This window comes from Canis aureus, chromosome 22 (genome assembly GCF_053574225.1).
Source record: "Canis aureus isolate CA01 chromosome 22, VMU_Caureus_v.1.0, whole genome shotgun sequence".
Taxonomy (NCBI): Eukaryota; Metazoa; Chordata; class Mammalia; order Carnivora; family Canidae; genus Canis; species Canis aureus.
Genome location: NC_135632.1, coordinates 23,044,327 through 23,064,972, shown reverse-complemented (window position 1 = coordinate 23,064,972; position 20,646 = coordinate 23,044,327). Strand labels below are relative to the sequence as shown.

The 20,646-nt window shown below is 35.8% G+C and overlaps 1 protein-coding gene across 1 annotated transcript in view; it reads right to left on the bottom strand.

Moving 5' to 3' along the window:
- The window catches only part of ACAD11 (acyl-CoA dehydrogenase family member 11), a 109,526-nt gene that overhangs the window by 65,955 nt on the left and 22,925 nt on the right, over positions 1-20,646 (bottom strand). Inside the window, exons 6-9 of the mRNA XM_077865169.1 lie at positions 17,884-18,025; positions 17,331-17,452; positions 14,425-14,531; positions 13,246-13,372 (exon numbers count right to left, since the gene is read on the bottom strand). Coding sequence (XP_077721295.1) covers positions 13,246-13,372; positions 14,425-14,531; positions 17,331-17,452; positions 17,884-18,025 — 498 coding nt within the window. The remainder of the gene's footprint in view (positions 1-13,245; positions 13,373-14,424; positions 14,532-17,330; positions 17,453-17,883; positions 18,026-20,646) is intronic.

Genomic DNA, 20,646 nt, shown 5'->3' with positions numbered 1-20,646 from the left:
ATGTATTTATTCATGACAGACACAGAGAGAGAGGGGCAGAGACATAGGCAGAGGGAGAAGCAGGCTCCATGAAGGTAGCCCAACATGGGACTCGATCTTGGGACTCTGGGATCACACCCTGAGCCAAAGGCAGACGCTCAACCGCTAAGCCACCCAGGCCTTTCCTGACACTCCCAACTTTTGAGAACCACTGCGCTATGGATAGTTGAAAAATAGATTAGATATAGCTGAAAAAAATAAATAAATTGGAAGAAAATATGAAGAAATTACTTCTTTATTGAATGAAGCACAGAACTTCAATAAAAGAAAATATGAATGGTTAAGGGACATGTGGATATAGAGAAAAGTTTTCACATTAGTCTAACTGGGGACCCTAGATAAAGCAGAGGGAATATTGGAAAAAATTACATCTGAGTTTTTAGAACTGATGAAAGACACCAATTCTCAAATTCAGAAAATACAATAAAGCCAAAGCATAAACTGTTGAACACCAAAGAGGAACAAAAGCTCTTAAAAGGTTGGGGATTCTTGGGTGGCTCAGCGGTTCAGCGCCTGCCTTTGGCCCAGGCGTGAACCTGGAGTCCTGGGATCGAGTTCCGTGTTGGGCTCCAAGCATGGAGCCTGCTTCTCCCTCTGCCTGTCTCTCTCTCTATCATGAGTAGATAAATAAAATCTTAAAAAAAAAAAAAAAAAAAGGTGGGGTGGGGGTGGAAGGACAGATCAATGATAATTTTTAAAAGATGTTTATTTGAGATAGAACGAATGGGGGATAGGGGCAGAGGGAAAGAAACAATCTCCAGCAGACTCCCCAATGAGCACAGAGCTTAACATGGGGCTAAATCTTACAACCTTGAGATCATGACCTGAGATGAAACCAAGAGTTAGACACTTAACCTACTGAAACACCCAGGTAGCCCGACATCATTGATAATTAAACAAGTGAGAACTGACTTCCCAAAGCAACAAATGACACCAGAAATCAGTGGTGAAGTCATCTGGTGTCAAATGACACCAGAATATAACTGTCAACCCAGGATTCTATATCCAATAAAATAATCTTTCAAGAATTAGGACAAAAAAAGGTATTAGAAATAAACAGAAAGACAGAGAGAATCTGAATCTGAGTTATTCATTACTTACCTCTCCTGAGCAAAAAAAGGAAAATAAAAGGAAAAAATAAAGATCAAAGAAAAGGTTACTAGCAGATTCTCATTAAAGATCCTAAAAGAAACCTCTGAGTTACAAGAAGAAACAGTAAATAAAGTGATAAATACATGGGTAAATCTAAGTTAAAAACTAGCCACATAAAACAATAATAATTTCTAATTTGTGCAACTAAAAGAATCAAAATGAACTAAAATATGGATTATGATGGCATTCTTCAATATTTTGTTATTATAGCATCTCCATACCTATTTTTTTTTTTTTTACACTTAGGCTAGAATTACTAGATTAAAGGCTATAAATATTGTCACAAGTACACACTACAAAATTATTTTCTAAAATTGTTCCACTTCTTTACAGTCATATAACATACAAAAGATTTTTTTTTGTTAAGCATAGCTAATCTAGGGTACTGACGTATTTGGTGAAAACTGCAAGAAGACAAAGGACAGCTCTTTCTAACCAGAATGAACAGCATTCATCATTTCTGTCAAGAAAGTCAGTTAAATTGGAGATTTCCTGTTTAGGGTTGTTTATTATTTCCATCCCTTGTACTGCCATGGAAATAGTCAATGCTACTGTGTTTGATAAAAAATATATTATGCAATATATTTACAAATGCCTCATTTCTAACTACCTCTTCATGATACCACAGTTCTAAGAAATTAGATTATGCCAATGTTTATACAATTATTTAAAAACTTGTGAGATTTAATACTTCTAAAGTCTATCCACTTATAGATCAGCAAACTTTGTTTGTGGTATGGCAGGAGTCAGAATTAAAATATCTCATTACAAAGAAGCTTTCTTTAGCTTTTAGAGTATGAAAAACAGTATATTGGTGAAGGAAGAAAGCAGAAAATATGCTTGGTGCCTGATCAATACTCCCCAAATAGCACCCTTAACATCTAACTTCCTCATTCCCTGATTGAGATATTGTTTTGCAGTATGTTGGTTCGGAAATTTAAATCTGAGCCTACAAATAATTTTGCATTATATTTTTCACTTTTTTATTTTATTTTATTTTATTTTATTTTATTTTATTTTATTTTATTTTATTTTATTTTATTTTATTTTATTTTATTTTATTTTTACTTTACTTTACTTTAATTTTATTTTTTCACTTTAAACTTAAGTCTAGGGGCAGCCCAGGTGGCCCAGTGGTTTAGCGTCACCTTCAGCCCACGGCCTGGTTCTGGAGACCCAGGATCGAGTCCCATGTTGGGCTCCCTGCATGGAGCCTGCTTCTCCCTCTGCCTGTGTCTCTGCCTCTGTCTCTCTGTGTCTCTCATGAATAAATAAATAAGATCTTTAAAAAAAATAAACTTAAGTCTATAAGAAAGAAGCAATAGTTCTTTACTAGTACATTGTTATACTGAATAGGAAAATATTACTAATGTTATCATTACATAAAAGTGTGTTCTCAAGACTATGTTGCTAGTTCTTGTTTTACATGCTATTTTTAAGGACTTCTTATCTACTTTATTTTTATTTTTTTAGAGAGAGAACATGAATGTATGGGGAGGGGCAGGGCAGAGGGAGAGAGAGGAGAGAATCTTAAGCAGGCTCCATGCCTAGTGTAAGCCCGATGCAGGGCTGGATTTCATGACTTGACCTGAAATCAAGAGCCGGACATTCAATGGCCGAGCCACCCAGGTGCCTCTCCTTGTCCATTTTGAATAGGAAGAACTGCCTTTTAACATTTTCATAGATAATGGGTTCTTATGTTCTCACTGTACGAAATCCAAGGAATTTCAAAGGTCATTTGAACAGTTTAAATAAGGTTTATTTTTCCCATTATAAAAATCTGGAAAAATATGTAAAAGTGTTAAGAAAAAGTCATTAAGAGTCTTACTAAAGATGTGTATTGTTAAAATACTGGTTTATTATATGACATAATCTTGTTTTCTAGACACAACGTTTTTTTTTTGACACAACTTTTAATTTTTATAAACTTAGTTTATAAAACAACTATACAGTTATTCATGTAATAACGTAATAAATTCATGTTATTCATGTAATAATATTGGATAGAATTTTATAGGCTTTCCCCCCTCCTGTTTTGAAAAAGTTAATTCCTTTTCTCCAAATATCATTAAAAAAGGTATATGTTCACAGACAAGGATTAGTATTGTTCAGAATCATTCTATAGGATAAAACATTTTTACAGATGTTGCTTTAAGATTTTTTTTAAGATTTTTTTAAATTTATTTTTTATTGGTGTTCAATTTACTAACATACAGAATAACCCCCAGTGCCCGTCACCCATTCACTCCCACCCCCCGCCCTTCTCCCTTTCTACCACCCCTAGTTCGTTTCCCAGAGTTAGCAGTCTTTACGTTCTGTCTCCCTTTCTGATATTTCCCACACATTTCTTCTCCCTTCCCTTATATTCCCTTTCACTATTATTTATATTCCCCAAATGAATGAGAACATATAATGTTTGTCCTTCTCCGACTGACTTACTTCACTCAGCATAATACCCTCCAGTTCCATCCACGTTGAAGCAAATGGTGGGTATTTGTCATTTCTAATAGCTGAGTAATATTCCATTGTATACATAAACCACATCTTCTTTATCCATTCATCTTTCGTTGGACACCGAGGCTCCTTCCACAGTTTGGCTATCGTGGCCATTGCTGCTATAAACATCGGGGTGCAGGTGTCCCGGCGTTTCATTGCATTTGTATCTTTGGGGTAAATCCCCAGCAGTGCAATTGCTGGGTCGTAGGGCAGGTCTATTTTTAACTGTTTGAGGAACCTCCACACAGTTTTCCAGAGTGGCTGCACCAGTTCACATTCCCACCAACAGTGTAAGAGGGTTCCCTTTTCTCCGCATCCTCTCCAACATTTGTTGTTTCCTGCCTTGTTAATTTGCCCCATTCTCGCTGGTGTGAGGTGGTATCTCATTGTGGTTTTGATTTGTATTTCCCTGATGGCCAGTGATGCAGAGCATTTTCTCATATGCATGTTGGCCATGTCTATGTCTTCCTCTGTGAGATTTCTGTTCATGTCTTTTGCCCATTTCATGATTGGATTGTTTGTTTCTTTGGTGTTGAGTTTAATAAGTTCTTTATAGATCTGTTCAACATAGTACTCGAAGTCCTAGCCTCAGCAATCAGACAACAAAAAGACATTAAAGGCATTCAAATTGGCAAAGAAAGGGGATCCCTGGGTGGCGCAGCGGTTTGGCGCCTGCCTTTGGCCCAGGGCGTGATCCTGGAGACCCGGGATCGAATCCCACGTCAGGCTCCCGGTGCATGGAGCCTGCTTCTCCCTCTGCCTGTGTCTCTGCCTCTCTCTCTCTCTCTCTCTCTGTGACTATCATAAATAAATAAATAAAAAAAAAAAAAAAAAAAAAACAAATTGGCAAAGAAGTCAAACTCTCCCTCTTCGCCGATGACATGATACTCTACATAGAAAACCCAAAAGTCTCCACCCCAAGATTGCTAGAACTCATACAGCAATTCGGTAGCATGGCAGGATACAAAATCAATGCCCAGAAATCAGTGGCATTTCTATACACTAACAATGAGACTGAAGAAAGAGAAATTAAGGAGTCAATCCCATTTACAATTGCACCCAAAAGCATAAGATACCTAGGAATAAACCTAACCAAAGAGGTAAAGGATCTATACCCTCAAAACTATAGAACACTTCTGAAAGAAATTGAGGAAGACACAAAGAGATGGAAAAATATTCCATGCTCATGGATTGGCAGAATTAATATTGTGAAAATGTCAATGTTACCCAGGGCAATATACACGTTTAATGCAATCCCTATCAAAATACCATGGACTTTCTTTAGAGAGTTAGAACAAATTATTTTAAGATTTGTGTGGAATCAGAAAAGACCCCGAATAGCCAGGGGAATTTTAAAAAAGAAAACCATATCTGGGGGCATCACAATGCCAGATTTCAGGTTGTACTACAAAGCTGTGGTCATCAAGACAGTGTGGTACTGGCACAAAAACAGACACATAGATCAGTGGAACAGAATAGAGAACCCAGAAGTGGACCCTGAACTTTATGGTCAACTAATATTCGATAAAGGAGGAAAGACTATCCATTGGAAGAAAGACAGTCTCTTCAATAAATGGTGCTGGGAAAATTGGACATCCACATGCAGAAGAATGAAACTAGACCACTCTCTTTCACCATACACAAAGATAAACTCAAAATGGATGAAAGATCTAAATGTGAGACAAGATTCCATCAAAATCCTAGAGAAGAACACAGGCAACACCCTTTTTGAACTCGGCCACAGTAACTTCTTGCAAGATACATCCACGAAGGCAAAAGAAACAAAAGCAAAAATGAACTATTGGGACTTCATCAAGATAAGAAGCTTTTGCACAGCAAAGGATACAGTCAACAAAACTAAAAGACAACCTACAGAATGGGAGAAGATATTTGCAAATGACATATCAGATAAAGGGCTAGTTTCCAAGATCTATAAAGAACTTATTTTTTTAAGATTTTAAGTAAGCTCTATACCCAATGTGAGACTCAAACCCACAACCCTGAGACCAAGAGTTGCATGCTCTACTGACTGTGCCAGCCATGCAACTCAGTTTAAGATTTTTCATGAAAGAAAAGGCTCATGTTATTAGGTGCGGATATATTCTAGGTTTGAATGATCTGCAAAGAGAAAATGAATGTGGCTTTTCTTGCCACACAAAATATTGACAATCTTCCCCTAAAAGCTAGAGACAGACTGCTTTTTTAACTTATAATAAGGCATTTTATTTTATATTGAAAATTCTTTGTAATAGCTGCATAATACTAAGTTCAGCAGATGTACCACAACCTAACTTGTGATGCTTCTTTTCTGTGCTTCATGTTTCCCTTGATTTTCCATTCACATTTATTAATGATAGAGCAAGACTACTTGGTTTCTTCTGCCAATTCTGGCCTGTCCTTTGAATAATCAGCTGGTTCCAAGCACAAGCATGTCAACAAATATGTTTTATTTTAGGGTGAGCAGGCAGGAATCAGGCAGGCTGACAGGCAATCTAGGATTCACATCAAATCCCTATTTAAAAAAAAAAAAAAAGCCAAAAAACGGAGGACTCTAGAGCCCTAACCCTCATGTTGAAGCCTGGCTTCTTTGAAACAGATAATTTGCTTTTTTTCTTTTTTTAAGAGCTCTAGGTTATTACTCATAGCTTAAATATTCTCTGACTCATTTTCAACCCAGAGTAAAAATTGTACTCCCACTGCAAGGATTATATGAGTTACTATACCTCAAGCTCTTGGCACAGTATCTGGAAGAGGAGTAAATTCTTAATGCATAATAACTAGTGTTGATTCACTGTCTTCCTCTTCCATTTGACTGTAAAGATGGCAACTTGTCTCCTTGCTTAACATTGTAATGCTTAATAAGACTTAATATTGTCATGTCCAGACCATCTAGCACAGTGACCACCACTGAGGTGATCAATGTTTGTTGAGTGTTTAAAGGAAATATTTTGCTGAGGGTAGAATTTAGGTTAAGTCTGGATCAGAACACATACTCTAACTCTAAGGTTCAGGTTTTCCACACTGTTCTACATTGGCTTCCTTCTCTTTTTTGATTTAGGCAACTTGCTTAATGTCTCTGGACCTCAATTTCCTCACTTTGTTTTTTTGTTTTGTTTTGTTTGAAATTGGAGTAGTTAGCATGCAATATCGTATTAGTTTCCAGTGTACAACACAGTGATTTGACAGTTATTCATGTTATGAAATGATCACCATGATAAGTCTAAATTGTTTGCTTTTTCAGAGTACTCTTATAGTCTTCTGTTTGAAGCGAATGCCACTGCTATGCAGGTGTGTTAGACACCTATCCCTGCAGCCCACCTACAGGTTAATTCTTCAGTCAAATATCTTGATTTCTCTTTCCCTTCTCACTCTTGCTCTCCATATCAGCCAATCACAGGGGACTTCATTGTAAAACAAAACAAAACAAAAAGGTTACCATCTGTGCTACAACCTTCTCTTATTTCAAAATGCTTTTGAGGTGTTTGGCTTCCTCTGTTAAGGATTAGTCTTTGGTATGATCCATTCTGCTTTCCAATCCAACTTCCATTCTCTTTTCAAAACCTTCAATCCTCTGATTGTCCCACTCCTGTTTTTGTGGTTTTAGCAACTTATTCCATTTTTAAAACATTTCTTTATTGCCAATGGGATTTTATTGGAGGGAAAGCAGATAAATGCTGAATTTAGTCTGCCATCTTGAACCAAAAGTGTTCATTTTCTTTTTAATACCCCAAAATTCAGAATTTTAAAACTCAAAATTGTGTATGTACTAACTAGATCAGAAAGTCTCCAAAGTGATATCTTAATCACTGAACACATATAAGTGGAGACTATTTTTTTTTTTACTATTTTTAAAATTTAAATTCAATTAACATACAGTATACTATTAGTTTCAGAGGGTAGAGTTCAGTGATTTATCAGTCTTATATAACACCCAGTGCTCATTACATCCTATGCCCTCCATAATGTCCATCACCCAGTTACTCAATTACCCTCACCCCCTTCCCTCTAGCAACCCTCAGTTTGTTTCTTTGATTAAGAGTCTCTTATGGTTTGTCTCCCTCTTTGATTTCATCTTTTTTATTTTTCTTTCCCTTTCCCTATGCTCCTCTGTTTCTTAAATTCCACAGATGAGTGAGATCATATAATTGTCTTTCTCTGATTGACTTATTTTGCTTAGCATAATACTCTCTAGTTCATCAATGTTGTTGCAAATGGCAAGGTTTCATTTTTTTGATGGCCGAATAATATTTCATTGTGCATATATACCACATCTTCTTTATCCATCCATCTGTTGATGGCCATCTGGGCTCTTTCCATAGTTTGGCTATTGTGGATATTCCTCCTATAAACCTTGAGGTGCAGGTGCCCCCTTGGGTCACTACGTTTGTATCTCTGGGATAAATACCCAGTAGTGCAATTGCTAGGTCACAGGGTAGCTCTATTTTCAACTTTTTGAGGAACCTACATACTGCTTCCAGAGTGACTGCAGAGTTTGCATCCCCATCAACAGTGTAAGAGGGTTCCCCTGTCTTTGCATCCTTGCCATCTGTCATTTCCTGACTTGTTAATTTTAGCCATTCTGACTGGTGTGGTATCTCTATGTGGTTTTGATTTGTATTTCTTTGATACTGGGTAATGTTGAGCATTTTTTCATGTGTCCAATGGCCATTTGTATGTCTTCTTTGGAAAAATGTCTGTTCATGTCTTCTCATTTCTTGACTGGATTATTTGTTCTTTGGGTGTTGAGTTTGTTAAGTTCTTTATAGATTTTAGATACTAGACCTTTATCTGATAAGATATTTGCAAATACCTTCTCCTACTCTGTCAGTTGCAATTGAGGTCACAGAGGTTGCTGTCTGTGTTCTTCTCTAGGATTTTGATGGATTCCTGTGTCACATTTAGGTCTTTCATCCATTTGGAGTCTATTTTTGTTTGGTGTAAGAAAATGGTCCAGTTTCATTCTTCTGCATGTGGCTGTCCAACTTCCCAGTACCATTGGTTGAAGAGACTGTCTTTTTTCCGTTGGATATTCTCTCCTACTTTGTCAAAGATTAGTTGACCACAGAGTTGAGGGTCCATTTCTGGGTTCTCTCTTCTGTTCCATTGATCTATGTGTCTGTTTTATGCCAGTACCATACTGTCTTGATGATTACAGCTTTGCAATATAGCTTGAAGTCCAGAAATTATGATGCTATTTGGAGTCTTTTCTGGTTTATACAGAAACCAGAAAAATTTTGGATTATTTGTTCATACAAATTTTAGGATTATTTGTTCCAGTTCTGTGAAAAAAAAAAATTGATGGTATTTTGATAGGGATTGCACTGAATGTATAGATTGCTTTAAGTAGCAGACTTCTTAACAATTTTTGTTCTTCCAATCCATGAGCATGGAATGTTTTTCCATTTCTTAGTGTCTTCCTATATTTCTTTCATGAGTGTTTGATAGTTTTTTGAGTACAGATCCTTTACCTCTTTGGTTAGGTTTATTCCTAGGTATCTTATGGTTTTGAGTACAATTGTAAATGGAATAGATTCTTTAATTTCTCTTTCTTCTGTCTTGTTAGCATATAGAAATGCAATTGACTTCTGTGCATTAATTTTATACCTTGTCACTTTGCTGAATTCCTGTATGAGTTCTAGGAATTCTGGGGTGAAGTCTTTTGGGTTTTCCAGAGTATCATGTCATCTGCGAAGAGTGAGAGTTTGACTTCTTTGCCAATTCAGATCCATTTTATTTCTTTTTTTGTCCGATTGCTGAGGCTAGGATTTTTAGCATTGTACTGAACAACACTGGTGAGAGTAGACATCCCTGCTGTGTTTCTGACCTTTGGGAAAAAGCTCTCAGTTTTTCCCCATTGAGAATGATATTTGCTATGGGCTTTTCAAATATGGCTTTTATGGTATTGAGGTATGCTTCCTCTATCTCTACACTATGAAGAGTTTTAATCAAGAAAGGATGCTGTACTTTGTTAAATGCTTTTTCTGTATCGATTAATGGATTAATGGCTCTTGCCCTTTCTTTTATTAATGTAGTGTATCACATTGATTGATTTGCAGATGTTGAACCACTCTGGCAGCCCAGGAATAAATCCCACTTGATCTCAAGAATAATCCTTTTATCTATTTTTATTTTTATTTTTAGAGATTTTATTTATTTATGGGGGGGGGGGAGGGAGGGAGGGAGAAGCAGGCTCCATGTAGGGGGCCTGATGCAGGACTCGATCCTGAGTCTCCAGGATCAGGCCCTGGACTGAAGGCTCCACTAGACTGCTGAGCCACTCTGGGCTGCCCGAGAACAATCCTTTTAATGTACTGTTGGATCCTATTGGCTAGTATCTTGGTGAGGATTTTGGCACCCACGTTCATCAGGGATATTAGTGTGTAATTCTTTTTGGTGGAGTCTTTTTCTGGTTTGGGAGTCAAGGTAATGCTGGCCTCATAGAATGAGTCTGGAAGTTTTCCTTCCATTTCTATTTTTTAAAACAGCTTCAGTATAATAGATATTAGTTCTTTAAATGTTTGATAGAATTCCCTTGGGAAGCTACCTGGCCCTGGACTCTTGTTTGTTGGGAGATTTCTGATTACTTCTTCAATTTCCTTGTGGGTTATGGGTCTGTTCAGGTTTTCTATTTCTTTCTGTTTCAGCTTTAGTATTTTATATGTTTCCAGGAATGCACCCATTTCTTCCAGATTGCCTAATTTATTGGCATATAGTTGCCCATAATATGTTCTTATAACTGTTTACATTTCTTTGGTGGCGTTTTTTTTTTTTCCTTTGGTATGATCTTTCCTCTTTCATTCATGATTTTGTTTCTTTGGGTCCTTTCTCTTTTATTTATTATTCTGGCCATGGGGTTATCAATCTTATTAATTCTTTCAAAGAACCAGTTCCTAGTTTCATAAGCCTGTTCTACTGTTCTTTTGGCTTCTATTTTATTGATTTCTGCTCTAATCTTTATTAATTCTCTTCTCCTTCTGGATTTAGGCTTTACTTGCTGTTCTTTTTTCAGCTCCTTTAGGTGTATGGTTAGATCATGTATTTGAGACCTTTCTTGTTTCTTGAAAAAGGCTTGTATTGCTATATATATTCCCTCTTAGGACCACCTTTGCTGCATCCCAAAGGTTTTGAACAGTTGTGTTTTTATTATCATTTGTTTCCATGAATTTTTAAAAATTCGTCTTCAATTTCCTAGTTGACCCATCATTCTTTAGTAGATGTTCTTTAATCTCCACATATTTGAGTTCTTTCAAATTTCCTCTTGTGATTGAGTTCAAATTTCAAAGCATTATGGTCTGGAAATATGGAGGGAATGATCTCAATCTTTGGTACCAGTTGAGACCTGATTTGTGACTCAGTATGTGATCTATTCTGGAGAATGTACCATAGGTACTTGAGAAGAATGTGTATTTTGTTGCTTTAGGACGGAATACTCTGAATATCTGTGAAGTCCATCTGGTCTAGTATGTCATTCAAAGCCCTTGTTTCCTTATTGATCTTCTGCTTATATGATCGGTCCATTGCAGTAAGGGGGGTGTTAAAGTCCCCTACTATTGTATTATTATCAGTGTGTTTCCTTAATTTTGTTATTATTTGGTTTATATAATTGGCTGCTCCTATGTTAGTGGCATAAATACTTAAAATTGTTAGATCTTGTTGAATAGACTCTTTGATTATGATATAGTGTCCTCTTCATCTCTTTTTAGTCTTTGGCTTAAATCAAGTTTGTCTAAGGATCGCTACATTTTCTTTTGATGTCCATTAGCATGATAAATGTTTTCCAACCCATCAATTTCAATCTGGAGGTGTCTTTGGGTCTAAAATGAGTCTCCTGCAGATAGCATATTGATGGGTGTTAGTTTTTTTATCCATCTGGGACCCTGTGTCTTTTGATTGGGACATTTATCCCATTTACATTTAGAGTGACTACTGAAAGATACGAATCTAGTCCCTTGTATTACCTGTAAAGTCACTGTACATTGTCTCTATTAAGAAACTATTTTAGAAAGAATTTCCTCATATTTAAGTAGTATTTTCTTAAAAACAAAAAAAAAAAAGAAAGAAAGAAAACTATACCCAGTGTCAGGAAAATTCATCTCATGCCAGATCGTTATTAAAAATATGGTAATTCAGATGCCTGGGTGGCTCAGTGGTTGAGCGTCTGTCTTTGGCTCAGGGCATGGTCCTAGGGTCCTGGGATCAAGTCCTGTATTGGGCTCCCCTCAAGGAGCCTGCTTCTCCTTCTGCCTGTGTCTCTGCCTCTCTCTATGTATCTCTCATGAATAAATACAATCTTAAAAAAATAAAAATATGGTAATTATTTATGTAGTTCAAGCAACAACAGTAACTGCTCTATAAACACATATTGACTCTGAACATTTTTGTTGAAAGAGTTTTAGTCTTTTTCAGTTTCCTATTTGGTCAGTATAGCTTTCGACCTCTCAGAATCATAGAAAATCAAAATGAGAATTTGTTGTATATCTACTTATATCCATGCACATCACAGATGAAAGATTCAAGCACTGAGTATTAAAGTTATTTGTTCATGACCACCTAACTTATGGCAGGAATGGACCAAAAAATCAAATCCTTACAATTTCTATACCAGTGTTCAACTCACACACATATCTGGCCCCACCTATCTATGTATGCTCATAATAGCTTTTATCTTTTCTTCACAGCATTATTATCTCTTACTGAATATCTTTCTTTTGCTAAAGTATAAGCTCTGTGGAAGCATTAGCTCTGTCTGTCTTTTTCTTTTACTTTTGATGGCTGTCCAGATGCCTAACCCATTATTAAGTACCTAATAATCACATATTAACTGAACAAGTGAATGTACCATGTTACTTCTCTACCCTTAGTGAACTTACTGAAACTTAAGGCCTTATACGACTAACTTGTAGGGAGAGAGGTAGTAGTATCTGTGAATAGATTTAAAGGTATATGACATTTTCTGGTTAGGTCCATTTTGCTTAGGCTACAGGCTACAGTTTTCTTAATTCTCATATGGATCCATAAAAAAAGACTGACAGTCACTGCCTTATGAAAAGGCTCTAGGGTGCCTGGGTGTCTCAGTCAGTTGGGCATCCAACTCTTGATTTTGGCTAAGGTCACGATCTTGGGGTTGTGGCGTTGGGCCCCGTGTGGAATTCCCCACTCCTCACAGTCTGCTTATTCATCTCCCTCTGCTCCTTCCTCAATCGAGTGTGCTCTCCCCTTCTCTCTCTCTCAAAAAAAATAAATTAATTAATTTTAAAAAATCCTTTTTTAAAGGCCCTAAAGTCATGTTTTACTCTAATATATTTAGGATCTCAACTTTACAACAGTTAATACCCTTTGACTGTATTTTAATTCTAAAGATTTAGCTGTGGCATTCCCTTGGCATATTTTAGAAGTTTATCAGCTTCTGCAGCAGCTCAGTGCTAAGATAAGGAGGGGGAAAAAGTAAGGATTGACTACAAAGATAGGGTACCATGGTACTCCTAGAAGAGATACCAGACTTAATTCATCAACAGTCCTTGAACACAGATACATTCTGTTTGTTTATACAGTACTTACCTTTTCAGCTGGAAGGATGTGTCGTTTCATGAAATGCTTCACCCTAGCAAGAACTTCCTGGCCAGTCTTACTCTGTGCAAACAACTGTGGGGAAGTATCAATTTGTGGTGGTGTAGTACTGAAAGTTCTTTATAAAAAAACAAAAAAAAACAAAAAAAACAAAGGTTATAAAGGTGTCCCAAATCATTATTATGTATCTCCAAATATAATGTGAAGTTTTTTCCAACTCCCTCAAAATATCCCTCAGGAATTGCCAAATTTTGGAACTTCTTAAGTTTTTCATATTATGGGATGAATGCAGAATCACTTTACTCTGAACATGAAACTAATGGTGAAAGCACTACGTGGGTAAAACATTAGCCTGACATGATTTCAATCAGTGGTAGTTTTGAATCTTTATTAAAGTCACTTATAATCTCTCAAAAAGGAAGTGAAGAAATTGAACACAAATTTAGTAATTATTTTTAGTGTATTCCTCACAAATATAACTGCTGGATGTCATTATAAAGATCTTTATGAAGAGCAACACTATCTGTTACATTATAGAGAACACAAATATCCATCTATAAGATGAATTGTAAAACATAACTGTCCTAATGTTTTTTATCCTGGATACTTGTGGCCTGGACAGAATTTCTAAGGACAGCATCATCTATGCATTCAGTAAGTGCTATATATCGCATCACTTAGATGGGAGTATGTGGTTAGTAAGTGAATTAGTGAATTAGATGCCTCAAAGTGATATGGATTTCGAAGACACTTATGAAATGATTAAAATTTCATGAAATATGATAGAAGAGAGCAATACTTCTAAAATTAATAAACCATCCTTTATAAGATATACTTTTAAATAGGTATATGTAAGTAACTTAAATATTAGAAATAAACATTTCAAAGTTTTAATCTATATCCTTAAAAGTTTACATACTCAATCAAGTTGGCAAAAAACAAAACAAAACAAAACAAAAAAACCTTTTAATCATGAATCTGGGTTATTTTCTTTATATTTGAAGTCATTTTATTTTCAGGCATATAAGAGATTTACCAAAAAATTGCTATGGCTAGCAGCATCCATCCTTGTGTAAGTAATAGAAAGTCCCTCTCCTCCTAAAGTTTACAAACTTCATATACCTAATAAAGGCTCTAATTTGAGTTAGAAAAGGAATTGATTTTGCTTACCTTCTTGAGAGTTGTAATCCAGTTTCTGCCAGAGGTTGCACAATCTTGGCAAACAGAAAGCTATTCTCAGATGCATTATTTCCCAGAAGATATCTACTATATACACCCTATAAGTAAATTAAAAAAGAGCAATTAAGGGCAGCCCTGGTGGTCCAGTGGTTTAGCGCCGCCTTCAGCCCAGGGTGTGATCTTGGAGACCCAGGACCAAGTCCCACGTCAGGCTTCCTATATGGAGCCTGTTTCTCCCTCTGCCTGTGTCTCTGCCTCTCTTTCTCTCTCTCTCTCTGTGTGTGTGTGTGTGTGTGTGTGTGTGTGTGTGTGTGTGTCTCATGAATAAATAAATAAAATCTTAAAAAAAAAGAGCAATTAAGATTCATTGAAAATTATTCTTCAGCTATCCAGTCTCTCCACAGTTTCCCAGCTATGTGAGTCACTAAACTCACAAGGTATCAAGATGTAAATCAGACCATCAATTCTATTTATTTACACATAGGGATAATTATACCCCCCTAAGTTAAAGAGTTATACATCTATCATTTGGTTAACACACTCTCATCCTACCAATTGTAACTAGAAATCAAATCAAACTTGAAAATGAGGTCAGGAGTTAACAAAGATACCAGACTGGCAGCACCTTATATATCACTGTTTAAAGATCACTGTTCTCCCTTCATAACGGGGGAAAATCTAAAGAAACCAAAATAAAACAAAAAAACCCCAAAAAACTAAAGAGAAAGCAATGAGATGATCTCTAAGAATATTTATTTCCCTCATATTTTGGACTCCTAGTTTAATTAACTGTCTCCTCAAACAGGGTCAGTTGAATACTAATTAGTTTTTCTTTCTTCTCCGTGTTCTGTACTTTAATATAACACACTCTCCTCTCCCTTGCTCGTCTCATCCTAACACAATTAACTGAATTTCATTAGTTTCATTTCTTCATGTAATTCTTTATACAACTAAACATTCTAATAGAACTTCCATCATTTCCAATTTCATATTTGTAGTTAGAATGCAATGTTTATGATCATCTCTGTTACCACATATAGTCTATGACATACATATTAATTACGAAATAATCCAAGTCAAACTTTCGTTTGAAATGAAAATCCATTTTAAATTCAAAGCCCGTTTGTTATCTGATTTGTGGAAACTGACAAATATAAAAAACACACTATAAACCCTCTTTTGAGAAACCCATCCAGCCAACATGATTACTGTGATTCTAAAATACAGGATGAAAGGTAATACAACTATATTCCTTTTTAAAATTTTTTTACAATTATATTCTTAGAAGATATTTTAGTTGGTCATAGATAGCATGGACTCTGAAGACTAGGGGGAAAAAACCCTTAATCCTTCTTTTCCCATTCTTTTTTGTTTCTAAAAATCTCTTATTTACTTATTCCTCCAAGCCTTAGCCCTTTTGTCAGTAATGAAGCATCTCAATTTCTTAAACTTCCAAGATTCAAAGCACATGGAAACTAAATCAGTATAAAAAAAGAATACATTTTAGGGGGGTCTGGGTGGCTCAGTTGGTTAAGCATTGGACTCTTGATTTTGGCTCAGGTTGTAATCTCAGGGTGGTGACATCCAGCCCCTTATGCGTGCTTAAGATTCTTTATCTCCCTCTTTCTCTGTCCTCCCACCCCCAAGGAAAAAAGAATACACTGTAGATTAAGCTGTTATTTTAAAAAACTGAGTTTATGCTCAATTTCCTCATAAAATTAATGTCATAAATATGACTGCTATAAAATGGAAAATTTTATTTATTCTCTCAAAACCATATTAAGAGGCTACTATAATCTACATACTGTGTGAGGCTTTGGGACATGCAAAAGCATTTCTTTCTTCCAACCCTGGTTAATAAATGGTTTTATAGGGCAGCCCGGGTGGCTCAGAGGTTTAGCACTGCCTTGCGCCCAGGGCATGATCCTGGCGACCTGGGATCGAGTCCCGTGTCAGGCCCCCTGCATGGAGCCTGCTTCTCTCTGCCTGTGTCTCTGCCTCTCTCTCTCTCTCTCTCTCTGTATCTCTCATGAATAAATAAATAAGATCTTTTTAAAAAAAATAAATGGTTTATAGTTCAGCCCTGGTTAATAAATGGTTTTATAGTTCAAAGCAGACATCATTGAATGGATAAAGAAGATGTGGTCTCTGTATACAATGGAATATTACTCAAACCATTAGAAACGACAAATACCCACCATTTGCTTCGATGTGGAGGGACCTGGAGGGTATTATGCTGAGTGAAATAAGTCAATCGGAAAAGGACAAACATTATATGGTCTCATTCATTGGAGGAATATAAAAATTAGTGAAAGGGAGTAAAGGGAAAGGAGGGAAAATGAGTGAAAATATCAGTGAGGGTGACAAAACATGAGAGAAACCTAACTCTGGGAAATTAACAACGGGTAGTAGAAGGGGAGGTGGGCAGGGGGTTGGGGTGACTGGGTGATAGACACTGAGGGAGGCACTTGGCGGGATGAGCACTGGGTGTTATGCTATATGTTGGCAAATTGAACTCCAATAAAAAAAATTAAAAAAAAAAAAACAAAGCAGACATCATTAAAATATTTTAGCTCTTTCTTAAATTGGATATTCAGGAAATAACCGGTTTTCACATGCTTTTCTCTTCTTATCATTATGTCTTTCTCTCTTCCCTCTCCTATCTTTTAAGTTCATCATACCAAAAAGTAATAAACATTTTGCTACTCAATTTTTTTCCCTTGCCAAATTGCTATTCTGTAAATTCTGGATTCATATTTACCCATGTCTGCTATTTGTCATTATCAAAAGCAAAATAATTTAAGGACAAAGAACATAAAACTCCTGAAGCCCAGAAAATACTGTGAACAGTACATTAATAAATAATGGTACAACATATTTTGCTCACCATCAATTACCTGTGCTATTCCAGCCATTTTAAAATATGCAAGGGCAAGAAAGAAATTCCAGTTAGGAAGAACAGAGTTAATTCCCCTGCAGTGGCAATATATTGAAATCAGTTCTTCTATTGATGGTATCCCTATAAAAACAATACACACTATGAAATATAATAAAGATAGCATGGTAACTATTTCAAATGTAATAATATTGCATATGTATACAAAACATATGAAATGTTTAACATTTAACATATGTTAAACCACATAACAACATAACATTTAACATATGTTAAACAACATAACATTTAACATATGTTAAACCACATAACAAACATGTTGTGAATGTTGATTTCCAAAAGAATGAAGTATATAAAGGGCTACATTTTATCATAAATTACTAAAAGTGAAATGCTATTGTTCAGAAAAATCAAGAATAAAATTTTTTAGAAACATTTCAAGAAACAAATAAGAGCTACTTATCTAAAATTGCAATATAATCTTACCTTTTAATTATGAAGAATAAATATATTTTTACATTAATAGCAATTTAGGCAACATAATGGTTTTGTACCTTTGTTTTCTTGAAAATTAGAATTTTGGTTTATCCATGGAACGCTCCTTGGCCAAAAGTAGAACAGAGAGAGATGAGCTAAGTCCGACAAAGAATGACCAATGGTTGAAAGCTCCCAATCCAATACAGCTATAACTCGAGACTGCAATTAAAAATGAAAAGGTTTTAACATATTTAATACAAAACTAAAACAAGGAAATAAATGAAATCCTATTTCCTATCAAAAGTAAATCTGAGCCGTAGTTTGTAGTCTTTACCTACAATGTAACATCTCATTTACCTAATAATTAATTAGCCTTGAATATGTAGAGCCAAGTCTTCTGGCTCCATTATTGGCCATCAGTTCTCCTGCATTTTACTTTATATAGCCTAATATCTCTATTAATGAGGGGAGGCAAAAGCAGTTGAAATTGCTCAACTGAGGGGTTACTATGGTAAAGAAGAAATTCTATAATTATAATTGAAGCATCTATGTCATGTCATATATAGTTAGAAGAGTTTGCTCTGTTGATAAATCTTACTGCATAACAAATATGACACTGTTATGGCAACTGTATTTTTTGGGCACTTTTTGTTTGTTTGTTTGTTTGTTTTTTAAGATGTCTAAGTAGTTTCTACACCCAACACGGGATTTGAACTCATGACCCCAGGATCAAGAGTCACATGCTCTACCGACTGAGCTAGCCAGATGCTCCAAAGCAATGGCATTTTTAAAAATGAATTATTTCATGCTATAGCTATAAAAGTATAATTGTTATAAAAGATGTTATCTGTTTTATGACTATAAAATTCACAATTATACAGCAGCATGATAAAAGTCATGTGATGCAGAATTCATAAAACAGAAAACTTTCCTCATTCTACTTTATAACAATACATATCAAGGGAATATATATCTCATGTTAAGGACACAGGACATTCAGGGTGCCTAAGTGGCTCAGTCAATTAAGTGTCTGCCTTAAGGTCAGGTCATGATCCCAGGGTTCTGGGATCAAGCCCCACCTTGGGCTTCCTGCTTAGCAGGGGGTCAGAGCTTCTTGTTCTCCCTGCTTGTGCCTTCTTTCTCTCTCAAATAAATAAAATCTTAAAAAAAAAAAAAAAAAAAAAAGAACACAGGATATTCAACTGTAAATACAAAGGGAAAAGCAATTTGCAGAATACATGTAGTTGATTCTATTTATGTTTAAATAAAAAGGTTATAAACCAGTACTCAAAGTTGAAAGGATTTACACCGAACTAATAGCAATGTCTATGGTTACTTCTAGGTATGAAGGAAGGAGGAATTGGGTATAGGGAGGAGAAATCTCCACTGGAGGTTTCTGTACAGAGGAATGACCTGACAGGGTTTGTATTTTAGGAGGATCACTCTGGGTGCTGGGTTTTGAACAGACTGTAGGGGGGCCAGTGAGAAGACTGCAGTAGTCATTTTACACAAGATTATCCAAGCCAGATAAAACAGCAGGCTCATTTAGGCAATGAGGATTACTGGTTCCATGCTTTTATATAACTTTGTATATGCTTGCACTCCTTCACCCCTCTGGCACATTTGTACACGGTATTGTAACTTTGTGGAAGAACAAAGACTTTGGAACAAGATAGACTCATATTTAAATCCTAACTCCACCATTTAATGGCTGTGCAACTCTGGACAGTCTAGTTAACCTCTCTGAGTGTCGAATTTTCTCAGCCATAATGTACCCCTTGCAAAGAGTTAGTGTGAAGATTAACTGAGGGCAAGTAGCATGTCTGTTTTGTTTACCAGTTCCTAGGAAAGTACCTGGCACATAATAGATGGCCAACATTCCATGAATAAGTACAGAGCCTAGCGTATAGTGTGCATTCAAAAATTTCCTATTATATTGCTAAACTCTACCTCTGAAACTAAAAAAAAAAAAATTCCTATTATAACTAAGGGACAAATTGATCATGATCTCCCCCATAATTTGACTTAATAAGACCTTTTATTGTTGTGGTTATATTGTACTCTAATTACTATATGAGCTAGATTTGTTAAGAAAACAAAAAAAGGATTGGACATATTTTTCTCTTTATTACTCTACTTGTTTTTATGTTCTTTTTTTTTTGTAAGTTTTTATTTATTTGACAGAGAGAGAGAGAGAGGACACAAATGGGGAGAGGCAGGACAGAGAAGCAGACTCCCCATTGAGCAGGGAGCCCAACATGGGGCCTGATCCCAGGATCTGGGATCATGACCTAAGCCGAATGCAGACGTTTCACCAACTAAGCTATCCAGGAGCCCCTGTCTTTATGTTAACATCCAAAGAAAAGAAGATGAGACATTTGCTTATGCTATAGATTTCACCTTTTTTTTTCAATGAAAACTGGGAATCTTCTCTGAAGTCAGGTTTCAAGATATCTAAAAACTTTTTTTAGGTAATTGCACAAAGCTATAAAACAAAGGCTAGTGAGAAAAGTTGATGGTTCATCAAACTCTATCAATTAGTGTAAATTAAGTAGCAATAGTTTATCAGAAAACCATTGATGCCTGTTTGTGCACAGAGCTATATAACAAGCTCAGCCTAACTCCTAGTAGTGAAAATGAACCTTTACTAATTCATTTTGCTGCTAAAGAACTTAATAAAATGACTTCTGATGGTTTTTCTGAAATCTCAGCACAACAAACAGCTTTTCATTTTGCTGATTATCTTCTACACTGAGTTTTATTTTTCTATGTGTGTTTTCTGTACTATTGAATTTTATTAAAATGTATATATATTATCTTTTCAAAACAAAAGAAATACA